A 27,345-nucleotide genomic window follows, 5' to 3' on the forward strand; every position below is an offset into this window, starting at 1 on the left:
AAGATGTAGAGAAAAAACAACGCTTGTGCACTGTTGGTAGGAGTGCAAACTGGTGTAGCCACTGTGGAAAACAGTATGGAGTTTCCTCAAAAACAAAACCAAAAGCACACTGTATATACACTGTATGTTAGCTAACTTGGCAATAAATTGTATTTAAAAAAAAATTAAAAATCACCATATGATCCAGTAATTCCACTACTGGGTATTTACCCAAAGAAAACAAAACTATTAATTCAAAAGATACATGCACTCCTATGTTTATTGTGGCATTACTTACAATAGCCAAGATATGGAAGCAACCTAAGTTTCCACTGATAGAAGAATGGGTAAAGAAGATGTGGTGTGTATATATGTGTGTGTGGAATATTACACACACTGGAATATTACTCAGCCATAAAAAGAAGTGAAATTTTGCCTTTTGCAACAGCATGAATGGACCTAGAGGATACAATGCTAAATAAAGTATATCAGACAGAGAAAGACAAATACCATATGATTTTATTCATATGTGGAATTTAAGAAACAAACCAAATGAACAATGAAAAACAGACCAAAAAATCTCTCTTAAATATGGAGAACAAACTGGTGGCTGCTAGACTGGAAGTGGGTGGAAGAAAGAGTAAAATAGATAAAAGGGTATTAAGAGTGCACTTATCATGATGAGCCCTGAGTAATGTGTAGAAATGTTGTATTACCATATTGTACACCTGAAGCTAACATAACACGCTATGTTAATTATACTGAAAACCAAAAACAAAAAAATCCATTTTCCTAAGGATCCCTTATACTCCTTAATTTTCTTTGGGTTCAATTCTGTCTTTAACTTTTCTTAAAATGAAAGCTTAGATTATTGATTTTAAACCTTATATAAGTATTTAAGGGTATAAAATACTTCTCTTTAGGCAATGCTATACCTGCATCCCACTAATTTTTATATATTGCATTTTCATTTTATTCACTTCAAAATATCTTATAATATCTCTCGTGTGTATTTATTTCCAAATATTTAGAATTTTCCAGGTGTCCTTTTGTTATTAGTAGTAGACATTAAGTTGTTTCTAATAACCTAATTCATGAATGAACCTGATTTCAGTTCTTAAAAATGTTTTGAGATTTAGTTTATTGGCCAGCATATGGACTATCTTGATGATTGTTTTAAATGCACTTGAAAAAATTGTGTATTCTGGGGACTATTGGGTAGAGTGAACTTCAATCATATTAAACTTATTTATAGAAGCTTGAGTCTTCTTTCCCCCTAGTGATTTTCTGTGTACTTGTTCAGTTACTGAGAAAAAAATCTTGAAATCTTCAGATATGTATGTGAGTTTGTTAATTTATCCTTTTAGTTCTGTGAGTCTGAACTCTGCTTTACCTAAAATTAATATAGTTACTCTATCTGGGGCACCTGGGTGGCTCAGTCGGTTAAGTGCCCGACTTCTGCAGGTCATAATCTCACGATCCATTGAGTTTGAGCCGTGGGTCGGGCTCTGTGCTGATAGCCCAGAGCCTAGAGCCTGCTTCGAGTTCTGTGTCTCCCTCTCTCTGCCCCTCCTTTACCCCTGCTCACACACTATCTCTCTCTGTCTCAAATATAAACAGACATTTAAAAAAATGTGTTAATATAGTTACTTGAGCTAATTTTTTATTGGTATATAATTGACATATAATATCATATTAGTTTTAGGCGTATGTCATAATGATGTGATATATGTGTATATTTTGAAATGATAACCACAATAATAAGTCTATGTAACATCCGTCATCATAGATAAGTAACAAATTTTGGGGAAGGCTGAGAGCTTTTAAAATCTACTCTCAGGGTACCTGGGTGGCTCAGTCAGTTGAGCATCCGACTTCGGCTCAGGTCATGATTTCATGGTTCGTGAGTTCGAACCCCATGTCAGGCTCTGTGCTGACAGCTCAGAGCCCGGAACCTGCTTCACATTCTGCGTACCCCCACCCTCTCTGCCCCACCCCTGCTTGTGCTCTCTCTCTGTCTTTCAAAAATGAATAAACGTAAAAAAAAAAAAATTTACGATCTACTCTCAACAAGTTTCAAACATATAATATTAGTGACTATAGTTACCATGCTGTATATTATATCTATACCCAGGAGTTGTTTATCTTATAACTGAAAGTTTGTACCTTTTGACCACATTTACCCATTTTCCCCACTACTAACCCCTACCTCTGGCAAATAACACTCCGTTCTATGAGTTTGTTTCATTTGTTTGTTTGTTTTTATATTTCACATGTAAGTGAGATCATACAGTATTTGTCTTTCTCTGCCTGGCTTTTCATTTAACCTAATGTCCTCAAGGTTCATCCATATTGTCACAAGTAAAAAGATGTCTTTTTGGGGCACCTGGGTGGCTCAGTTGGTTGAGCGTCTGACTTCGGCTCAGGTCATGATCTCATGGTTTGTGAGTTCGAGCCCCACGTTGGGCCCTGTGCTGACAGCTCAGAGCCTGGAGCCTGCTTCAGATTCTGTGTCTCTGTCTCTCTCTGCCCCTCCCCTGCTCATGCTCTGCCTATCTCTCAAAAGTAAATAAACATTAAAAAAAAAAGTCCTTTTTTGGGGCACCTGGGTGGCTCAGTCGGTTAAGCGTCCGACTTCGGCTCAGGTCATGATCTCACAGTTCGTGGGTTCGAGCCCCGCGTCGGGCTCTGGGCTGACAGCTCAGAGTCTGGACCCTGCTTCGGATTCTGTGTCTCCCTCTGTCTGCCCCTCCACTGCTTGCACTCTGTCTCTTGCATCGTCTCAAAAATAAACATTAAAAAAAAAAAAGTCCTTTTTATGGCTAAATAGTATTTCTGTGTGTGTGTGTGTGTGTGTGTGTGTGTGTGTGTGTGTGTGTGTGTGTATGCTACCTTGTATTTATCCATGCATCTGTCAGTGGATGCTTAGATTACTTCCATGACTTGGCTATTGTAAATAATGCTGCAATGTACATATGAGTGCAGATAGTGATTTCATTTCCTTCAGGTAAATATTCAGAAGTGGAATTACTGCATATGTGATAGCTCTATTTTTAATTTTTAAAGGCAATTCCATATTGTTTTCCATAGTGGCTCTACCAGTTTACATGTTCACCAACAGGGCACAAGGGTTCCCTTTTCTCCACATCTTCACCAATGCTTATTTCTCATCTTTTTGATGATAGCCATTTTTGTAGGTGTGAAGTGATACCTCATTGTGATTATGATTTGCATTTCTTTGATGATTAGTGGTGTTGAACATCTTTTCATGTGTCTATTGGTCATTTGTATATCTTCTTTGGAAAAATGTCTTATTTAGACCTTCTGCCCATTTTTTTTTTTTTAACATTTTTTATTTATTTTTGAGACAGAGAGAGACAGAGCATGAATGGGGGAGGGGCAGAGAGAGAGGGAGACACAGAATCGGAAACAGGCTCCAGGCTCTGAGCCATCAGCCCAGAGCCCGACGCGGGGCTCCAACTCACGGACCGCGAGATCGTGACCTGAGCCGAAGTCGGACGCCTAACCGATTGCGCCACCCAGGCGCCCCAGTTCTGCCCATTTTTAATTGTTTTTTTTTTTTTTTTTTTTTTTTGCTATTGAGTTATATGAGTTTTTATGTATTTTGGATATTAATCCCTTATCAGATACAGATTTACAAATATTTTCTCCCATTCTGTAGGTTGTCTTTTCATTTTGTTGATGGTTTCTTTTGCGGTACAGAAGCTTTTTACTTTGATATAGTCCCACTTGTTTATTTTTACTTTTTTGCTTTTGCTTTTGGTGTTGAATCCAAAAATTACCATCACCAGGACTGATAGATCTAAGAGCTTTTTACTTATGTTTTCTTCCAGAAGTTTTATGTTTTAGGTTTAATATTCAAGTCTTTAAACCATTTTAAGTTGATTTTTGTCTACTTAAGATAGTGGTCTATTTTCATTCTTTTGCATATGGCTGTTCAGTTAACCCAACACTGTTTATTAAAAAGACTGTCCTTTCCCTATTGTATGTTCTTGACTCCTTTGTTGTAAATTAATTTACCTTTATTTTGAGAGAGAGGGAGGGAGGGAGGCAGGGAGAGAATGAGGAGGGGAAGGGCAGAGAAAGAGGGAAAGAGAGAGAATCCCAAGCAGGCTGCATGCTGTCAGTGCAGAGCCCAACTCAGGGCTTGATCCCACGAACCGTGAGGTCATCACCTGAGCTGAAATCAAGAGTTGGACAACTGACTGAGCTACCCAAGCACACCATATGTCTGTTTTTAATGCCAGTACCATACTGTTTTGATTACTATGGTTTTATAATACAGTTTGAAATTAGGAAGTGTGACGCCTTCAGCTTTGTTTTACTTTCTCAAGATTACTTTAGCTATTTGGGGTCTTTTGTGGTTCCATACAAATTTTAGGATTGGTCTTTTGTTCTATAAAAAAAATGCCATTGGGATTTTGATAGGGGTTGAATTAAATCTTTAGATTTAGGTAGTACGGAGATTTTCACAGTATTAATTTTTCCAGTCCGTGAACATGAACTGTCTATTAATTTGTGTCTTCAGTTTCTTTCATCAGTGTCTTATAGTGTTTAGTGTACAAATTTTTCCCCTCCTCAAATTTATTCTTAGATATTTTATTCTTTTTGGGTCAATTATAAATGGGATTGTTTTCTTAATTTTCTTTCTGATCATCACTCCAGCTGTGTTTGATTAGAGTTTTCCTGGTATGACTTTTTTCATCCTTTTAGTCTGTATTTTTTATAGATAAAGTGAGTTTCTGATAGAGAGCATATAATTGGTTCTTGCTTTTATATTCTAACATTTTTTGCTCATTCAGTGGAATGTTTAGACACATTTAATGCAACTATTGGTCTTTTTTGGGTTTAAGTGTATCATCTTGGTATTTGTTTATTATTTATGCTAATGGCCTTTATTCATCTTTCCTGCCTTCTTTTAGATCAATTATATTTTAGTATTCTATTTTTTTTTTAATCTTCACTATTGATTAGTTAACTATACTTCTTTACTTTCTTAGTGGTTGCCTTACTGGTTAATATATGTATCTTTAATTTATCATTGTCTGTCTTCAAATATGATTGGCTTCTGGCAGGAGGAATGACAGCAGAGAGAATTAGCTATCAAAGTGATTAGAGAGAATAGGGAAGAGAGTGATGGTATTATTAGCAGAGTGAATGCTAATTATTAGAGATGTTGATAAATATGTCATAAGTTCTCTTACATCAAAGAGTATAGAACTAATGATAGCCTAGAAAGTGAAATATTAGGGATATGGAGAATTGATAGGAAATGGCTACTTGTGCTGCCCTCGAAGAAGGCATAGTGCATCTCCACTTACTTCCATACCTCTGTGTGTTCTCATGCAGTCATATATATTATCCCTCTTTAAAGCACTCCTGAAAGCTCAGTTACTTTTAGGTGGGAATAGGTTTATATATTTATAGTGGAGAAAGTATATATTCAAACAACTACCTTTGATAACCCTCAGTAGTTTTAAAAAAGCATCACTGAATTCTCAGTTTTCAGCTTTTGAACTTGCATCTGTATACAATAAATAAAAATATGCTCTAGAGAAATTTTATGATTAACTTCAGTTTAAGGAAATAATGATTTTTTAACAATGATTTTTTTAAACAATGATTTTTTTTTTGCAATGTTTTCTATCCGAAATACGGGGATTTTTATAAGTGGAGAAGGACTCTTTTTAGTATTAAGGAATAGTCTGGAAAAGTGAGTGACTCAGAAGTTATTCCTACTTTGTTATGTACTTAATAATAGAAAGTATGTTACTTGCCATGTTCCTTCATTACCTTTTCCTTAAAGTACATCTCATTCTCTGTTCCCTTTAATATTCTTTAGATAAGAAATTAAACTTTATTTATGATTAAATCTTTCAACATTGAAATAGGGTTTTTTTCTGTAAGTTTTATACAGAGGAATTTTCCTTTTATGTTTGTCAGCAGAAAGAATAAAAGACCAAAATCAACATACTGTGAACAAGCAATATGAAAGAGAAAGGCAAAGACTTGCTTCTGGAATAGAAGAACTACGTACTAAGTTGATGCAAATAGAAGCTGAGAATTCTGATTTGAAGGTTAACATGGCCCACAGAACTAGTCAGTTTCAGCTGATACAAGAGGAGCTGCTGGAGAAAGCTTCAAACTCTAGCAAACTTGAAAGTGAAGTAAGCTTGAATTAGCTGTTTATATGTACTAACTTTGGAGACAAAAAAAAGGTAGAGTTTTGTAAAAGTTGTATGTGTAAGTCCAGATTTATACATCAAAAGGAATTAATGGTACCACATCAGTTATAAATTCTTTTAAAATTATATTGGGAAACCTTCTGTTAAAAGTAAGAAATTACTCTTTAGTGGCTAACAGTTCTCAGATATGGTGGAACTTGTATTGTATTGCAGTCTGTTATTTCTTCCAAGTATAAGTTAATATGGCCAGGGGCACCTGGGTGACTCAGGTTAAGCGTCCAACTTCAGCTTAGGTCATGATATTGTGGCTCGTGAATTTGAGCCCCACATCAGGCTCTGTGCTGACAGCTCAGAGCCTGGAGCCTGCTTTGGATTCTGTCTGTCTGTCTGCCCCTCCCCTGCTGTGCTTGTTCTCTCTCTCTCTCAAAAAAAAAAAAAAAAAATGAACATTTAGGTTAATATGGCTAATACACATTTACAAGTAAAGAACTTGGATTATATAATTGGAAGAAAAGGAGTGATAATAGAGGATTTTGATTGTTAGCAAACAGCAGAATCACCTAGGAAGCTGGTTAAACATGTAGATTTCTGGGTACCATTCCAGTGATTCTGATTGAGTAGATTTAGTCCATGTAAATCTAAATTGTAGCCATTAGCTTACTTAGAAAATATCCTAGTACCCAGTGCTAATATCATCGTCAATGGGGAAAAACAGAGCTTTCCCCCTAAGGTCAAGAACAAGAGAGGAATGTCCATTCTCACTGCTGTTATTCAACATAGTATTGGGAGTCTTAGCTTCAGCAGTTAGACAACACAAAGAAATAAAAGGCATCCAAATCGGCCAGGAGGAGGTCATACTTTAACTCTTCACAGATGACGTGGTACTCCGTATGGAAAACTCAAAAGATTCCACCAAACAACTGCCAGAACTGATCCATGAATTCAGCAAAGTGGCAAGATATAAAATCAATGCACAGAAATCGGTTGCATTCCTGTACATCAACAATGAAGCAACAAAGAGAGAAATCAAGGAATTGATCCCATTTACAATTGCACCAAAAACCAAAAAATACCTATGAATAAAAATAACCAAACAGGTGAAAAATCTATAAACTGAAAACTATAGAAAGCTTATGAAAGAAATTGAAGAAGACACACAAAAAAATGGAAAAATATTCTATACTTCTAGATAGGAAGAACAAATATTGTTAAAATGTCAGTACTACCCAAAGTAATCTACATATTGAATGCAATACCTATCAAAATAACACTGGCGTTCTTCACAGAGCTAGAACAAACAATCCTAAAATTTGTATGGAACCAGAAAAGACCCCGAATAGCCAAAGAAATCTTGAAAAAGAAAACCAGAGCTGGAGGCATCACACTCCTGGACTTCAAGCTGTATTACAAAGCTGTAGTCATCAAGACAGTATGGTACTGGCACAAGAACAGACACTCAGATCAATGGAACAGAGTAGAGAACCCAGAAATGGACCCACAAATGTATGGTCAACTAATCTGTGACAAAGCAGGAAACAATATCCAATAGAATAAAGACGGTCTCTTCAGCCAGTGGTGCTGGGAAACTGGACAGCGACATGCAGAAAAATGAACGTGGACCACTTTCTTACAACCATACACAAAAATAAACTCAAAATGGATGAAAGACCTAAATGTAAGACAGTAAGCCATCAAAATCCTTGAGGAGAAAGCAGGCAAAAACCTCTTTGATCTTGACCGCAGCAACTTCTTAACATGTCTCCAGAGGCAAGGGAAACAAAAGCAAAAATGAACTATTGGGATCTCATCAAAATAAAAAGCTTCTGCATAGTGAAGGAAACAATCAGCAAAACTAAAAGGCAACCGACAGAATGGGAGGAGATATTTGCAAACGACATAAAGGTTAGATAAACGGTTAGTATCCAAAATCTATAAAGAACTTATCAAACTCAACACCAAAAAATAAAGAATCCAGTGAAGAAATGGGCAAACGACATGAATAGACACTTCTCCAAAGAAGACATCCAGGTGGCCAACCAACCATGAAAAAATGCTCAACGTTACTCATCATCAGGGAGATACAAAGCAAAACCACAATGAGATACCACCTCACACCTGTCATAATGGTTAACATTAACAAGTCAGTCAACAACAGATGTTGATGAGAATGTAGAGAAAGAGGATCTCTTTTGCACTGCTGATGGGAATGCAAAGTGGTGCAGCCACTCTGGAAAACACTATGGAGGCTCCTCAAAAAATTAAAAATAGAACTACCCTACGACCCAGCAACTGCACTGCTTAGAATTTACCTAAGGGATACAGGTATGCTGTTTTGAAGGGACACATGCACCTCAATGTTTATAGCAGCACTATCAACAACAGCCAAAGTATGGAAAGAGCTCAAGTATCCATTGACGGATGAATGGATAAAGAAAATGTGGTATGTATATGTATACAATGGAGTATTACTCGGCAATCAAAAAGAATGAAATCTTGCCATTTGCAACTACATGGATGGAACTAGAGGGTATTATGTTAAGCAAAATTAGAGGAAGAAAAATATCATATGACTTCACTCACATGAGGACTTTAAGATGCAAAACAGATGAACATAAGAGAAGAGAAACAAAAATAATATAAAAACAGGGAAGGGGACAAAAACATAAGAGATTCTTAAATATGGAGAACAAACAGGGTTACTGGAGGGATTGTGGGAGGGATGATGGTCTCAATGGGTAAGAGGTATTGAGGAATCTACTCCTGAAATCATTGTTGCACTATATGCTAACTAACTTGGATGTAAATTAAAAAAATAAAATGAAATAAAATATCCTAGTACTGAGATTAATAACTTTTTAAATTACAAAATTAGCACAGTCTTGTTCAAAGTACAGAAAGGACAAAGAAGAAAATGCCATTAATAATTCTACCACCAGAAATAGCTACTATTAACATTTTTTATACTAATTTCAATCTTAAATGCTACTTTTAAGAAATGGGTTAGGATGTAATCCTATTTGGACATAGGACTCAGAATTAAATTACTTATGTATTACATAGATGGAACAGTCCCTGGTCTTTCCTTCACCATTTTTCTTCTAAATTGCCACTTATATTCAAAAGTAATTTTTAAAAATAATTTGTTTATTTCAATGTGTTTTCAGATGACAAAGAAATGTTCTCAAGTTTTAACTCTAGAGAAACAGCTGGAAGAAAAAATAGTTGCTTATTCCTCTATTGCTGCAAAAAATGCAGAACTGGAACAGGAGCTTATGGTAAATATTACTGTGTGGTTACAAATTCACTGTGACTTTAATGCACTTGATTTGTGACAGCATGTTTGTTTTATTTTCATTGTTATACAGTATACCAAATAGGAAAGCATAAATTCTAGTAAATTCTTCTGATTATTTGGTTTTTTTCTATATTTTTAAGTCAATAGGCTTATATATAGCAAGTTGTTATCTGTAATTTCTTATTTTTATTCTAGTAGAAGTGAAGGAAATAATGAACTTCTTTGATATGCTTTTCAATATTTTAAAATAGTTGAAGGCTTTCATTTTGACAAAATTTTTTAAAATAACCATTTTGTCTTATGTATATGTTTAGATATTTTTGATGTTTGACATATTCACTATTGTGATTCTTAAAAAAATAGAGTACGACAGGTTTAATGCTTTACTTAAGTGTTTTTATGTAAAACTTGTTCTCAGTTATATTCATTTTTTTGTCTTTCCTAGTCTTTATTTTTTAATATGAAATTTATTGTCACATTGGTTTCCATACAACGCCCAGTGCTCATCCCAACAGGTGCTCTCCTCAATGTCAGTTATATTCTTTTAAAGTGTTTTTTTATTTCTAGGAAAAGAATGAAAAGATAAGAAGTCTAGAAACCAATATCAATACAGAACATGAGAAAATTTGTTTAGCTTTTGAAAAGGCCAAGAAAATTCATCTTGAACAGCATAAAGAAATGGAAAAGCAGATTGAAAGAGTAAGATATTATGTTTTCCATGTAGACATAATGTATGTTTAGAATACGAATGCTGAAAAGAACCTTAACATTACTAGCTCAACTTTTTTTTTTTTTGATAGATGAGGAAACAAAGACCTAGAAAAGTAAGTGGCAAGTAGTAGAATTAGCATCCCATTACTTCTAGATCATTTTACAATGCTTTCTTGTATAGTACTCTTGCCATTTCAGTTTTAATAATTATTTTTTGGCATGATTAAATTAAGAGTGATTTTGTAGACTCTGGTACACTAGACATAAAAATAGCTTGAAGACTGGTTGAGAGTAGAAGTGCTCTTACCATTGAGTTGAAATTAGAGTAACAACAAGTTAAAGAAGAAGCTGTGAGACCAAAAACATAAGACTAAGTAAAAAATACATTATTTGATGGACTTAATAGTAGAATGGAACTAATAAGAGAAAAAAAATATGAGCTTGAAACAAAGAGCAACAGACATTACTCAGTCTGAGAAACAGGAAAAAAGATCAGAGCCTAAGGGACCTGTGCAATAATGTCAGAACTGGAACTCTATACCCATTAAAACAGTAACTCCCATTTTCCCCTCCTTTCACCCCCTAGCTACTGTCATTCTATTTTCTTCTGTCCCTATGATTTTGACTACCCTAAGTATCTCATATAAGTGAAATCATACAGTGTTTGTCTTTTTGTGACTGGCTTAATTCACTTAGCATAATATCCTAGAGGTTCATCCATGTTGTGGCGTACTGCAGAATTTGTTTCCTTTGTAAGAATAATATTCTATTGTATGTATATACCACATTTTGCTTATCTATTTATCTGTCAATGGACGCTGATTGCTATGGCCAGAATTTCTAGTACTGTGTTGAATAGAAGTGAGAGGGGGCAGGGTGCCTGGGTGGCTCAGTTGGTTAAGTGTCAGACTTCGGCTCAGATCACAACCTCACGGTTTGTGAGTTTGAGCCCTGTGTCGGGCTCTGTGCTGACAACTCAGAGCCTAGAGCCTGCTTCAGATTCTGTGTCTCTCCTTTTGCATCTCCCATGCTCATGCTCTGTATCTCAATATTAAATAAATGTTAAAAAATAAAAATAAAAACAAAAAAACAAAAACAAAGTGAGAGGGGACATCCTTGTTTTTTTCCCGATCTTAGAGGAAAAGCTTTCAGTCTTTCACCAATTGAGTAGGATGTTAGCTGTGGGTTTTCCTTTTTCTTTTTTTAGTGTTTGTTTATTTTTGAGAGAGAGAGAGAGAGAGAGAGAGAGAGAGAGAGAGAGTGGGGGGGGGGGGTCCACCCGGGCGGGCGGGCAGGGAGAGAGAGACCGAGACACAGAATCCAAAGCAGGATTCAGGCTCTTAGCTGTCATCACAGAGCCCCACGCAGGGCTCCAACTCACGACCTATGATATCATGACCTGAGCCGAAGTCGGACACTTAACTGACTGAACCACCCAGGTGCCCCACTGTGGGTTTTCCATAAATGGCTTTTATTATATTAAGGTAGCTTTCTTTTATTCCTAGTTTGTTGAATGTTTTTCTCATGAAAGGGTTTTGAGTTTTGTCAACTTTTTTCCTTCATCAATTGAGATGATCATGTGTGGTTTTTTTTCCTTCATTTTTTTGATATGGTACATTACATTGATTGATTTTTAAAAATGTTTATTTATTTATTCTCAGAGAGAGAGAGAGAGAGAGCAATGAGCAGGGCAGGGGCAGAGAGAGAGAGAGAATCCTGAGCAGCCCTCATGCTGTCTTCTGCACAGAGTCTGACGTGGGGCTTGATCTTATGAACCTGAGCCAAAATCCAGTTGGACGCCCAACCAACTGAGCCACCCAGGTGCCCCTGTTGATTGATTTGTGTATGTTGAACCATGCTTGCATTCCAGGAATAAATCCCACTTGATCATAGTGTGTTACCCCTTTTACTACACTGCTGAATTTGGATTATTAGTATTATGTTGATTTTGGCATTATAAGGGATATTGGTCTGTAGTTTAGTGTCTTTGTCTGGTTTTGGTATCAGGTTAAAACTGGTATCAGAATTAGTTAAGGAGTGTTCTCTCTTCCTTAATTTTTTTGGAAGAGTTTGAGAAAGATTGGTATTCTTTAAATTTTCACTGGTGAAATAATTCATTGAAACTATCAGGTTCAGGGCTTTTCTTTGTTGGGAGATTTTTGTTTACTGATTTAACCTCTTTACCAGATATAGATCATTCAGATTATCTATTTTTGCATGGTGTAGTCTTTGTAGGTTTTGTATTTCTAGGAATTTGTCCATTTCATCTAGATTATTCTATTTGTGGGCATACAATTATTCATAATACTCTCTTATGATCTTTTTTCTTTCTGTATAATTGGCAGTAACATCCCCACTTTCGTTGCTGATTTTGGTAATTTGGACTCTCTGTTTTTTAATCTACTCAGCTAAAGATTTGTCAATTTTGTTTATTTTTCCCAAGAACCAACTTTTCGTTTTGATATTATTTATTCTTTTTCTGTTCTCCATTTTGTTGATCTTTACTGTAATCTTTATTATTTCCTTCCTTCAAGTAGCTTTGGGTTTAGTTTATTCTTTTTCTGATTCCTTATGTTTTGAAGTTAAGTTATTGACTTGAAATCTTTTTTGATTTTTAATGTAAACATTTATAGCTATAAATTTACCCATTAGCACCACTTTTGCTGGGTCTCTTAAGTTTTGGCAAGTTGTGTTTTTGTTTTCATTTGTCTCCTAAGTGTCTTCTAATTTCTCTTGTGAATTCTTTGATTCATTCGTTGTTTAAAAATCTGTTTAATTAATGCCACAATTTTGTGACTTTTTAAATTTTCCTTTCATTATTCACTTCTAATTTCATCTGGTTGTGGGTTGGAGAATATACTTTGTATGATATCTGTCCTTTTAAATTTGTTGAGACTTCAATTTGTGGCCTAACATGGTCTATCCTGCAAAATGTCCCCTGCACACTTGAGGAGAATGTATATTCTGGTTTGGGGTAGAGTGTTCTGTATATGTCTATTAGATCTAGTTTATTGTGTTAAATCCTCTGTTTCCTGATTAATGTTCTGTCTGGTCTTCTATTATTGTGAGTGGGGTATTGAAGTCCAACTATTTTTTTAGAACTCTGTTTTTCCCTTCAATTCTGTCAATTTTTGCCTCATATATTTTAATGATCTGTCATTACATGAGTAAATTTTATAGTTGTTATATCTCACTACTGTTTTGAATCTTTTAGTAATATGTAATGTCTTTCTTTGTCTTTTATAACCTTTTCTGATTTAAAGTCTATTTTGTCTGATATTTGTGTAGGTACTCCTGCTCTCTTTTATTATTTGCATGGAGTATCTTTTTCCATCCTTTCACTTCTAACATGTTTGCATCTTTGGATCTTAAGTGAGTCTCTTGTAGACAGCATATACAGTTGACACTTGAACAACATGAGTTTGAACTGCATGGATCCATTTATTTGTGGATTTTTTTATAGCAGTACTGTAAATGTATTTCGCTTCCTTATGATTTTTTTTAATAACATTTTTCCCTGGCTTACTTTAAGAATACATGTAACATGTAAGATACATGTAAGATACATGTAACACACAAAATATGTGTTAATCAACTGTTTACGTTATTGGTAAGGCTTTGATTAATAGTAGGCTATTAGTAGTTACATTTTTATGGAGTCAAAAGTTATACACAGATTTTTTTTTTTAATGTTTATTTTTGAGACGGAGACAAGAGTGCAAGCAGGGGAGTGGCAGAGAGAGAGGGAGACACAGAATCCGAAGCGGGCTCCAGGCTCTGAGCTGCCAGCATGGAGCCCAACGCAGGGCTCAAACTCACAAGCTGTGAGATCATGACCTGAGCAGAAGTTGGACACTCAACTGACTGAGCCACCCAGTCACCCAGAAGTTATACACACATTTTTTACTGCACAGGGGAGCAGGCCTCCTAACCCTATATTGTTCAAGGGTCAGCTGTAGTTGGATCATGTGTTATTATCCATTCTGCCAGTCTCTGTCTTTTGATTGGAGAGTTTAATCCATTTATATATTTTTTTTTTAATTTTTTTTTCAACATTTATTTATTTTTGGGACAGAGAGAGACAGAGCATGAACGGGCGAGGGGCAGAGAGAGAGGGAGACACAGAATTGGAAACAGGCTCCGGCTCTGGGCTGATGGCTCAGAGCCCGACGCGGGGGCTCGAACTCACGGACCGCGAGATCGTGACCTGGCTGAAGTCGGACGCTTAACCGACTGCGCCACCCAGGCGCCCCTAATCCATTTATATTTAAAGTAAATACTGATAGGGGGTGTTTTACTTTTGTCATCATGTTATTTGTTTTCTATATGCATTATAGTTATTTTGTCGTTTCTTTCCTACATTACTATATTTTTTTGAATTTAGTTGATTTTTTTGTAGTGAAATTTTAAAATTCTTTTCTTATTTCCTTTTTTGAATTTTGTATTGCTATTTTTTTGGTGTGGTTGTCATGAGTATTACATTTAACAATCTAAAGTTACATTATTCTAATTTGAATTTATACCAGCCTGACTTAAGTAACATACACAAACTCAGTTCTTTTACAGCTCCATTTTCACCTCTTTCTATTGTTGATGTCACAGAATTACTTCTTTACATATTGTGTACCCTAAAACATAAGCTAATGATTCTTTCAAATGCATTAGTCTTTTAAATTACGTAGAAGAGGGGCGCCTGGGTGGCTCAGTTGGTTAAGCGGCCGACTTCGGCTCAGGTCATGATCTCACTGTCCGTGAGTTCGAGCCCCGTGTCGGGCTCTGTGCTGACAGCTCAGAGCCTGGAGCATGTTTCAGATTCTGTGTCTCCCTCTCTCTGACCCTCCCCCGTTCATGCTCTGTCTCTGTCTCAAAAATAAATAAACGTTAAAAAAAAAATTTTAATTATGTAGAAGAGTTGTAATTACAAGTCAAATTTATACTAATACTAGTTTTTACACTAATTTTTTTAATCCTTTTTTATAATTTTTTTAAAGCTTATTTCTGAGAGAGAAAGAGTATGAGCTGGGGAGGGGCACATACAGAGGGAGAGAGAGAGAGAGAGAGGCTCCGCACTGTCAGCACAGAATTAACACGGGGCTCACACTCACAAACTGTGAGATCATGACTGAGTTGAAATCAAGAGTCAGATGCTTAATGACTGAGCCACCCAGGCTCATCCCTAATTGGTTTTTTTCTTTAAATATATTAGTCTCTTAAATTCTATAGAAAACAAAAAATGCAATTATAAACCATTGTTGGAGTAATACTAGCTTTTATAATTGCCCATGCAGTTATCTTTATTGAGATTTTTATTTCTCCATATGGCTTTGAATTACTGTCTAGTGTCCTTTCATTTCACTTTGTAGAACTCCCTTGAGCATTTCTGGTGAGGTGTATCTAGTGGTCACAAACTCCCTCAGCATTTATTTCTCTGGGGATGTCTTAATTTCTGCCTCAAAAGGACAGTTTTGCCAGATAATAGGATTCTTGGTGGACATTTTGTTTTTTGGTTTTTTTTTTTTTCAATATATCAACATATTGTCTTTGGGCTTCCAAAGTTTCTGATGAGATCTGCTTGTAAGGTTATTGTGGATCCTTTATATGTGATTATTCACTTATCTCTTGCTGCTTTCTAGATTCTTTGTCTTTTGAGAGTTTGATTATAATGTGTCTTGGTGTTCCCTTTGAGTTCCTCTTTCTTGGAGTTGAGATTTTTGGATGTTTATATCCATATCTTTCATTAAATTTAGACATTTTCAGTCATTATTTCTTCAAATATTCTTAATGTCCCTTTTTCTCTTTTTTCTCCTCCCATGATCTGTGTTTAGGTCCACTTGATGGTGTCCCAACTGGTCCTTTAGGCTCTGTTCACTTTTCTTCCATCTTTATTTGTTCTCCCTCTAATTTGTTGTTTGATTATTTTCATTTGAATGTTTTCACAGTTCCTTGGTTTTTATATTTTGTATTTAGCTTTGTTCTGCCATGTTTTCATTATATATGTGTACATGTGTTTATATATATGTATATATCACATACATAATTTTTTACATGTGTGTGTAATATACACATATATTCATATACACATATCAGTAATCTCCTATTTTGTCTTCACAAAAGTCTTTTGAAAGTTTGATAACACCAATTATTGATGAAGTTGTGGGAGTGAGAATCTTACATGTTTCTTTTTTTTTAAATTTTTTTAAATGTTTGTGTATTTTTGAGATAGAGGGAGAGACACTGTGTGAGTGGGAGAGGGGCAGAGAGACAGAAAAAGACAGACAGACAGAATCCGAAGCAGGCTCCAGTCTCTGAACTGTCAGCACAGAGCCCAGTGCGGGGCTGGAACTCACTAGCCATGAGATCATGACCTCAGCCAAAGTTGGACACTCACCTGACTGAGCCACCCAGGCACCCCAAGAATCTTATGTATTTCTAATCAAAACATAAATTTAGATGCACTTTGAAGATAAATATCTAATGAAATTGGAAATGTAGAAAGTCCACTTCTAGGTGGTCTATTCTAAAGAAACTAATACATGTACATAAAGAGACATGTACACAGGATGTTTTGTAACATTGTTGTGATGGTGAAAAATAGAATATCAGACTGTTCTTGAGTAGAAGACAAGCTGTAGTTTGTTGTTACAGTGGAGTACTGTACCATTATAAAAAGCAATGAACTAGGGGTGCCTGGGTGGCTCACTTGGGTAAGCTTTCAACTCTTGATTTCACCTTAGGTCAGGATCTCACGGTTCATGGGATCAGGTCCTACATCAGGCTCTGCACTGACAGCACGGATTCTGCTTGGGATTCTCTCTCCCTCCCTCTCTGCTTCTCCCAACCTTGTGTGCACACACTTTATCTTTCTCAAAGTAAATAAACTTTAAAAAAAAACAAAAACAATGAACTAGATCCACATATGCATGCATGGATAAATATCCAGGGATAATTAGCTAAACAATATTGAGTGAAAAAACCAAGTTGCTAAAACTTGCAGAAGTATTGATATTGTTTATGTAAATTTTCAAAACAGAAACACATTACATATTGTTCATAGACCTACATATGTAGTAAAAGCACAAAAAACATGTGTGAGAAACATACCAGAGAGTGATAGACCAATTTCAGTAGTAGAGTTGACCTTCCAATAACATAGGGGTTAGGGGCACCAACCCCCCGCACAGTCAAAAATTTGGATTCAACTTTTGACTCCCACAAAATTTGCTAACAGCCTAATCTTGACCAGAAACCTTACTGAAAACAAAATAGTCAGCTAACTCATATTTTTTAGGTTACAGGTATTGTATAATGTATTCTTAACAATCAAGCCAGAGAAAAGAAAATGTTAAGAAAATCATAAGAGGAAAAATGCATTTATAGTCCTATACTGTAAAAAATCCTCATATAAGTCAACCTGTGCAGTTCAAACCTATGTTGGTCAAAGGTCAACTGTATTGATGAGGGAGGAAATCAGCTGTATTGATGAGGAATAAGACCTGGCCATGTGATTTCATTTCTTCTCTCAAGGGAGAGAAACTGAAGGAAATTCGGCAAACTGCAAAAATCTATGTAATTTCAGTAGTAATTTAACATATGAATATTGTATTCTTTTCTATATATTTAAAATGTTTCTTAATTTTTAAAAAATTATATGAAATTAATAGATCCTGTTTTTACATTTAGCTTGAATCTCAACTAGAGAAAAAAGACCAACAGTTTAAAGAACAAGAAAAGACTATGTCCATTTTGCAGCAAGATATAATATGTAAACAACATCATCTTGAATCACTAGACAGACTCTTGACGGAAAGCAAAGGGGTAAAATCATCTTTGTAAAAGTGTTCTTTAAAAGCTAATACTTTGTTTCTGTAACCTGCCTTTAATTCTAATTAAATCAATTGCTTAACAGCCCAATAGTAATGCTAAAATTAAAATATTTATACATGTACTTATATTTTTGCTACCAATCTGTGTGTTTTCAGGAAATGGAAAAGGAAAACATTAAGAAAGATGAAGCTTTGAGAGCATTACAGAACCAAGTATCTGAAGAAACAATCAAGGCTAGTATGCTAAATTTTTAAACTTCATTCTTAAATGGAGACATTCCTGTAAGCTTTTTTACTTTTCTCTATAAATTGTAAAAATTATTTAGATAAAAATTAGCAGGTAGAGATTTTACCTGACTCAGTGAACTTAGTTTCTGTAAATATATTTTCTTCAGTGTGAATTATGATCTTAATTATTTGATTGTTGGTAATCTGTTTGTGGATTCTCTAACCCCCCCCCCTTTTTTTTGCCTTAAGAAAGATTACTTTTTTAACAGTACTTATTATTAACAGTTTTAACAGTACTGCTTATTAACATTACCAGTAAAGAATTAACAGAGAAAGTGAAGGGAGATCAATCTACAAGTAGTCCAGTTTTGCTTCTTTTTTACCAGTTCTGCTACAAGATTAATTAGGGGATAAAATTTGAATTTTTAGATAAAATACAGTTTTTGACTAGTCTGTCTTCACGGTTAAAAGCATGGGCTTTGGAGCTAAATTGACTTGATTTTGAATGCTTAGTAGTTGACTTTAACCCACGCTGGGTTATTAAAGCTCTTTGAACTTTAACTTTTTCATCTGTAAAATACGGACAACAGTATTCTGGAAGAGGGTCACATGTGAAAAGTAAATGAAATGAAGTACATATAATGCTTAGCGTATACTCAGTTATTCAAAGTTTGATAAGTAATTACTATATATTCAGTATTTTTCCTTTGCATTTTTAGTGTTAAAAATAGGTCCAAACATGCTGATGTTATTCTGTCATATATGGCTTGAATATAAAGGATATTTTAAAAATCCAGTGTTATTTTTGACCAGTATTCTGTTTTTAATCCATTTTGTGACCCAGTATGCCCGTGTAAACACAATAGTATGTTTATCCATAACTTTCATATTGTATTCTCCAAAACTTGTAACATATAATGCCATATCCATTCATTTCCTCATGTAAAAGTAACCTCTAAGATCATTAACATGAAAAAGTTGTAAGCATGAAATAATTTCATTAAATAAAATCTATATTGCCACTTCTGTTTTTAATTAAATGACCTAACACATCTAGCCAATCATCTAGTAATTTATTTCCATGTGTTAATAACCAGATATTAAAATCAATAAGAGAATAAATTATCATATTGGGTTTTATTCCCTTAATAGCTTTAATAGGTTTGATGTTATTCGGGCAAATGTCAAAATGAGGAAAAAATATAGAAGCAATGTTCCTATCACTATACCAAATTTGACATACTGGATATTTGTAGCAACAACAGGATATTTGAAATCTAGTTCTCTTCTTACTGATTATATCATTACTACCTTCCTTTTTTGACTTTTGGCCATGTGCCTGTACATACGTTAATTTCTTCTTTGCATAAAAATTTTTGGATTTTGTTTTTAAAGTAACCAATCGAAGGTTATATTCTTATAATCAGTAAATTCTTGAAAAATGCAATCAATCCAACTGTTAACAAAGGAAATACAAAGATAACTAATGAAATCATAGAATTATGAATTTTCTACCTGTAGTGTAGGAAAGTTATAAGAATCAATTTAAAGTTATATCACCTATGAAAGTATGATTAATGAGAACTAGAAGATTGATGGGAAAATTCTGAATAGGTAACAAGAAACCAATAAATTAAAGCAATTATGTTATCTGCTGTTAAATAAAAAATTGAGAAGGTGCTTATTAGATATAGGGATTTTGTTTATTTGTTTTCTCTTGATTGGTTTTATATTCCACTCTGGAATTTTTTTTTTTTCTCAAGGAAAGTCAGAACTGGAAAAAAATAAACAACAAAAAAAGAACTTAGCTGCTTTTGTTTAAGAAAGTTAGACTAGAGGGGCGCCTGGGTGGCTTAGTCGGTTGAGCATCCGACTTCGGCTCAGGTTGTGATCTGGTGGTTTGTGGGTTTGAGCCCCGCATTTGGCTGTATGCTGTCAGCACAGGGCCTGTTTCAGATCCTCTGTCTCCCTCTTCCACCTTAATATTTAAACTTGCATCTCCTCTGAGCAGAAACTTTCTCCTACAACTGTACAGCACTTTTACATACCAGAGAAAGTAAAAATTAATCAGCAACATCATTCAACACGTAGTCTGTACTGAAATTTTTCTGATTATTTAAAATTGTTCTTTATAGCCTTCTACTCAAAGCATGGTCTACGGACCAGCAGCATCAACATCACCTAGGAACTTGTGAACAGAATTTCATCTGTGCCCCAGACCTCCTGAACAGAATTGGGACTAAGGTGAAGCAAGTGAGTTGCTTCTGGTGCACAGCTTAATGAGATGCTTACTCTCAGGGTTATGTAAGTGGAGGGCTGGTGCTTGGCATGACCCTGAGAGTTAGTGCCTCCTTAAATTTTGAACACATGTCTCCTGTCTTACCCTAATCCTGGCCCTTCTACTGAATCTTAATCTGTATTTGAGTAGGGTGCCCAGGTGATTTGTATGCCCATTAAAACCTCGAGAAACATACTTCAGCTTGTTCTTTTTCTTTTTCCAATCTAGGATTCAATTATAATTACATGTTACGTCTGGCACTTTAGATTTCCTTAAACTCACTTACTCCTTCTATTCTTCCTGATACTGAATCTTCTGAAAAGTGTAGGTCAGCTAGAATACCACATGAGTTATATTGTGCTCTTCTATAGCTTCCCATCTGAAAGCACATGTCAGACCACTCCATTATTGGCATTGACAATACTGACATGTTTTTTAAGCTAATTATTTCCAGATCTCACCATGTTAAGGACACATTTTTTCCCTATATAATTAATAAACAAAATGTGGGGTGATTCTTTCAGGCAGTATGAATGTCCTCCTCCTCAACAACCTTATAACCAATGGTTTTAACATCTAGTGATAAATCTTGCCAGAATTAGTTTTTACACTGTTAATTATCAGGTATGATATTTTTGCAGAGTCATAGATTTTATTTTTTCTCTGTATATGGGAGATGATAAAAGTACCAGTGCTCGTTCTCATGCTTGAGAAAGAAAACTGATAAGTATTTATACCTTTCATAAAACAAATGTTAATTTAAAAATTATTACTAGGGCAACAATTTGTTAACAAGGATAATCTTTCAAAATTGTAAACTTTTTAGCTATTAATGGTTATATTCACAGGCTATAGGGACAATCTTCAAAAACTGTCTTTCAAGATTCTCTATTTAGAAATAAGAGTTGTGAGGATAATTTCATGATGTAGAATAAATAGTATCTGCCAGAAGAGGCATTTTTCTCTTTTTCTTAAGATTATTTTTACACCTTCAAGATGACTTACAAGAATGCTGTTGGCATTAGAGGGGAAAAAAAACACTCCTGAGAAGCTCAAAATTACACCAAGAAAGGAGCAAAAGAAGAATCTTATTGACAGATGGGCTGTGGAGCACATGTGCAAATTGTGGCCCTTGAACTAATTTTTGTGAAAAAAAATTATTGAAAGTGGGTTGCTCTTTGCCCATTTGCTCTTTAAGGCAGTGAGTGTAAAGCATCTGCAGCTGTGTCAACGCTTGAACTAAGTTACATTGCTGCCTTTTTGAAAATATTTTCAGATTTAGAGCAAATGCAGCCATCTCCTAAGTTTCTTTTTTTTCCCTAGCTAACAAAAGCATTTTTATTTCTTAGTGACTTCAGCATATTCAGAATATTCACACCAATGCATTATTAGCACAGTACACCACTGTATGCTCATTTTACTATTTTTCTTGATCAAAGGAGCTTAAAGAATAGGCTTAAATATTGCTTACCTTTTTAGGTAAATATTTTAGGGTGTTTGGCTTACAGGTTTTTGACAATTGGCCCCAGTCTGTCTTTCCAATCTAATCTCCCATAAATTGATTCTCTTCATACCCTCAACTACAACTTCGCACCATTTCCTTTCATTGTCTTGTCTCTGAAAATATTCCCTCTTCCTGGAATGCCCTTCTTTACTTGTTCATGTTCTGTATGTTCTTCAGGATTCCAGTCTCTGGTTTCCTAATTTGTAATGAAAAATTAGTTTTCTACATAAATCTTTTCTTTGATAGCATTTTGTATTCTAAGCTGGACTGTGTATTCACTGTTTGAAGCAGTTAGGTAACATGAGGAGATAAATCTGTAAAATATTGAGCACATAATAAACACTCATTAATATTAATATTAGTTGACTTTCCTTTTCCTTTTTTTTTTTTTTTTGCTTTTTTCCTGCTTAGGTCAGACAACTAGATTCAGCACTAGAAATGTGTAAGGAAGAACTTGCCTTGCATTTGAATCAATTGGAAGGAAATAAGGAAAAGTTTGAAAAACAGCTAAAGAAGAAATCTGAAGAGGTAAATTAACATTTTTGTTAAATAGCATATTCTCCAAGTGATTTCTTTTAGAGATATTTTTAAGATTGTTTAAAAGTATGTCTTTATGTAGCTGATGAAAAAATCTTTCCATTAAAATGTAAATCCCAATTTTATATTCTTTTTTTTTTTTTAATTTTTTTTTTAATGTTTATTTATTTTGGGGACAGAGAGAGACAGAGCATGAATGGGGGAGGGGCAGAAAGAGAGGGAGACACAGAATCGGAAGCAGGCTCCAGGCTCTGAGCCATCAGCCCAGAGCCTGACGCGGGGCTCGAACTCACGGACCGCAAGATCGTGACCTGAGCTGAAGTCGGACACTTAACCCACTGAGCCACCCAGGCGCCCCCAATTTTATATTCTTTATGAAACAAACAATTCACTGCAACACAAAATATGACACCTTAAAATGCTGATTCTTTTATCTATTTTTAGGGAATCATAAGATTAAATTATTATTAATATCACAGATTAACTCTAAAATGATTAGCTTTAGAATATTATTTTAGATTTAGAAGTATAAAATTCTTCAAATTTTCTTCCATTTTGATTTTGCTACTTCTGGTTGTCTAAAGGGTTAAGAATTAGGTTTAGAAATTCGACTTTCTCTATTGAGATGAGTTTTTAAGATCCTGGATAGATAATTCAAGTTATCTTATTCATCTCTATATCCTCAGTGTCTACCACTTTGCTTTCAACATAATATGTACTCACTAAATGTTTGCTCAAGGGGATAATCTTAGTGAAGAATTCCTTTATTTCTTTGTTAGAATTTATAATACAAATTTAAAATAAGTTATATTTTAAAATATAAATTAAAGATAAGCTTTAAACCTTAAATTCATGTTCATAATCACCCCCAACAAATCCTCATCAAAGTTGACTAGAATATATTCAGCCAGTTTCAGCCAGAAAAACAGAATCCTTTGTGTATCATTAAAATAGAATTTTATGCAGAGAATTAGAAACATATATCATGGAAGAGGGGAGAAGCAAACAAAGCATGGTAAAGTGACTCAGAGATTATCATAAGAAAGGACCTACTATGGGGCGCCTTGGTGGCTCAATCAGTTAAGCATTAAGCGTCTGACTTCAGCTTGGGTCATGATCTCACAGTTCATGAGTTCGAGCCCCCGTGTCAGGCTCTGCACTGACAGCCCAGAGCCTGGGGCTTGCTTCAGATTCTGTATCTCCTTCTCTATCTGCCCCTCCCCTGCTCCTGCTCATCTCTCTCCCTCCCTCCCTCTTTCTCTCTCCATCTCGCTCTCTAAAATAAATAAACATTTAAAAAAATTAAAAAATCAAAGAGAAAGGACCTACTACCATCATCAGGGATAGAGGAATATCAGGCAGAAATGGTGGACTATAGTACAGAAGTAGGACTGCCTAGTGAGCTAGAGCCACAAAGAAGGAGTCTGTCTAGTTGAAGCTGAGACTGTAGAGGAAGAGAACTGCTACAGGTCCCTCACATTGGCTAAATGTTTCTATTACCCAGAGGGGAATTTCCTGCAAAACATGGAGCAGAGCAGGGGGAAAGCAGACAACAGATCTAAAAACAGGTATATAGTTGACCAGCACTCAACACTTAGGTATATCACATAATTATATAAGTTTAGAGGTTAAAAAAGGAAATCTTCATATTTTATATGGTACTGCCTTCTTCCTTCCATGCCCCTCCATGAAGGCTTTTATGGCATCTTTGACAGACAGGCATGTATTTCTCCACTGCAGTATATGGAATTTGAATTGCCTAAACTATAGATACTTTGACTTCTTAAAATAGAAATGTTATTTTTATTTTACTGTGAACTTCTTTAAAACATTATTTAGACATTTATTCGATAGCCTTCATTATACTTCAGTGTAAATGGACTTGACAGAGATGGAATCTGGAGACAGGCAGTGTTTATAACAAGGGGATTTGTTGAGCTTTAGACTTCGTGTTCTCAGAAACCGAATCAGTGAGTAGGGTGGATAATAGACAGTTATCTAAAATGAACAGAATTATTTTCAAAATGGCTGGCAATATAAACCTAGGCTCCATACTGAATTAGAAATCAGAAGTAGTAAAATATGTACAACTATACTAGGGAATAAGTAAGTAAGTTAGAAAGATTTTCACCTTTTATTGCTGCTGAATTATTACCTCAGTGCACATGAACTGGCTTACTTAACAGGTTATCGTTCAGTCCTTCTGATAAAAAACATGGAAAAAATCCAATTACTATTTACTTTGTTTTTTTAAGTACCACCCCATACATTTATTTACTTTTGAGTTATTTGTCTTTAGAGCAAATTTTAATGTCATTCTAGTTAATATTACAGTTAGTTACAGTTGTCCTTGAACAACGCAGAGGTTAGAGGCACTGATCCCCCCTCCATGTAGTTGAAGATCCCCATATAACCTTTGACTTCCCAAAAACTTAACTACAAATAGCCTACTGTTGACCAGAAGCCTTACCATAGCATAAACATGGGATTAACACAGATTTTCTATGTTATATGTATTATATACTGTATTCTTACAGTAAAGTAGGATAGAGAAAAGAAAATGTGATTAAGAAAATCATAAGAAAGAGAAAATATATTTGCAGAACTCTACTGTAAAACAGCTGCATAAGTGCACCTATGCAGTTCAAACTCATATTGTTCAAGAGTCATCTGTAATTTATCAGAATTGTGAGATTTTCATCATATATAGCTAGGTTTTAGAAAATTGGATTTGGTTCACAGTACATCCATTCTGTTAATAATAGTGATGTTATAAAGGTGTTTTAATCTTTTAGATCTTTTTAATCAGATTAAATCAGTAATCTTTAAATCACACACTAGCTGAATAATTGAGTGGCTCTAGAGCATATTGAGAAGAAGTTAGCCAGTTGTAAAAACTAAATGTTGATTATCCACCACAGGAAGATAATAAAAACTCCTCTGAGATTTTTGTCTCAGGTATATACTATTTTCCAGATATTGAAGTAAGTACATTTATGATTAAAATAATAGTAATTTGGGGTTCTAAATCATTTTGAAAAGATTTTAATTCCACATTAAAATGCTTTACAAAGTGGTAAAAATATGTGTTGATGCAGAATTACACTGTGAATATGATAGGAGAAAGTAAACACAAAACAGATGTGAGTAAGTCTAAACATTTTTGCATATAGCATTTCTTCAAATAAAATCAGTTATTTTATTGATATTTTTACTCACATTGATGGACTTAAATTTTGAGGATTTGGCATCATCATATCATATCAGTAACTTTTCTGGGTTATGTTTTATTTATTTTTTTAAATTATCTGTTTTTGAGAGAGAGCGTGAGTGGACAAGGGGCAGAGAGAGAGGAAAAAAAAGGATCTAGAGTGGGGTCTGCATTGACAACAGAGAGCACCACCCAATGGGGGGACTGAACTCACAAACCATGAGATTACGACCTGAGCCTAAGCTGGAAGCTGAACCTACTGAGCCACCCAGGCGCCCCTGGGTTATGTTTTATTTTTAAGTAATAATTGTGAGTGTTTTTCCTTTGGATATAGATTAATCTAGATAAAGTTCATTGTAAAGTAGATTTTATAGTATAAATTCTACTTTCTTCTTGCCCCCAGTTATAAAATAGTGAATCCTTTAGGAATACTTGATTCTCCGAATATCATAATGTAGAAGAAAATATAATGAAAAACTATTTCTTATATTTTAAAGTCAAATGGAAATTAAAGGGTAGTACAATAAAATGCCACTTTAAGTTGGGTAGATGCAGGTTGATTTTTGTGAATTGATATTTGTGATAAAACTAACAGATATTCAATATTTTTAATTGAAATTATTTTTACAGTGGCCAGATTACTGAAATAAATTTTTATTGTTATTATGTGGTATGGCTTTCTTGGCGTTTTGGTTAAGATTTACCTTCTTTTCTTCTGTTTTGTCTTATCTTACCTTTGTCTTATCTTAACATCTTATCCACTTTTTTCTCTGACCAGAAAAAGAAGTCTAAGACAGGATGTTTTAGAAAAAATACTATTTAAACTTCTCTTGCAGGCAAATCAGTTCTATAGAAAATAAACTACTGCACTAAATGTGATCTGCAGTTTTCTCGGGAGCTAGCAAGTAAAACAAACAGGTGATACTGATACATGTTTGCCCTAAATAAATTATTTTCATACAGACGAAATTAAGTAGATTATCATAAAAAAGAACTATAATAACAGAGTAAGAAATTGGTTAGTTGCATAAGGTTCTCCAAGTTTACAGTATCATTAGATAATGAAGAAATGTGACATTTAAGAGTTTCTTATCATGAACAAAGAATATTTGGCCCCTAAGCCCTTCATCATGCTGCTGAATGTTCAATTGCTGGATAATTAGAAAAAAGGACCAAATCATTGTTTTCCTCCGCTATTTCTTAGAAGTTTAAAATTCCTTTCTTCTGGAATACTTACTGGAAAGATTTTTTTGCTTTAAAGGAATGGTTTTTATTTTCCTTCATGTTAAAAATAGTTTTGGGTAAGCAACAATAAGAAATCTTTTAAAGGTTTACCTACAATCTACTTTCTAATACTTAAGTTTTCAGTTTTCTAGTTACTTGCATGTTTTTCATAATTATGTCAATGAAACGTAATTCTATTTTTTTCACTTAATTTCATTTTGTAAAATATTATATTTGCTACTGTCTTTTAAATTATGATATTAAATGGTTGCATCATTTGAAATCAGGTTGATAAATCATCATTTATTAAACCTCTTACTTTTGAGAACAGGTAAGGAATATTATACAT

The 27,345-nt window shown here is 34.6% G+C and overlaps 1 protein-coding gene across 7 annotated transcripts in view; it reads left to right on the top strand.

The window, feature by feature from the left end:
* The window catches only part of CCDC18 (coiled-coil domain containing 18), a 115,609-nt gene that overhangs the window by 33,541 nt on the left and 54,723 nt on the right, over window positions 1–27,345 (top strand). For 6 of the 7 annotated variants that reach the window (XM_040471002.1, XM_040470998.1, XM_040471003.1 and 3 more), the window contains 6 exons: window positions 5,944–6,167; window positions 9,350–9,460; window positions 10,048–10,179; window positions 17,872–18,006; window positions 18,171–18,248; window positions 22,436–22,552. In XM_040471002.1, the coding sequence (XP_040326936.1) occupies window positions 5,944–6,167; window positions 9,350–9,460; window positions 10,048–10,179; window positions 17,872–18,006; window positions 18,171–18,248; window positions 22,436–22,552 (797 nt within the window). The remainder of the gene's footprint in view (window positions 1–5,943; window positions 6,168–9,349; window positions 9,461–10,047; window positions 10,180–17,871; window positions 18,007–18,170; window positions 18,249–22,435; window positions 22,553–27,345) is intronic. The other variant, XM_040471000.1, reaches the window with a different exon arrangement.

Source organism: Herpailurus yagouaroundi, unplaced genomic scaffold (assembly GCF_014898765.1).
Source record: "Herpailurus yagouaroundi ecotype Mexico unplaced genomic scaffold, PumYag 77, whole genome shotgun sequence".
In the NCBI taxonomy this organism is placed as follows: Eukaryota; Metazoa; Chordata; class Mammalia; order Carnivora; family Felidae; genus Herpailurus; species Herpailurus yagouaroundi.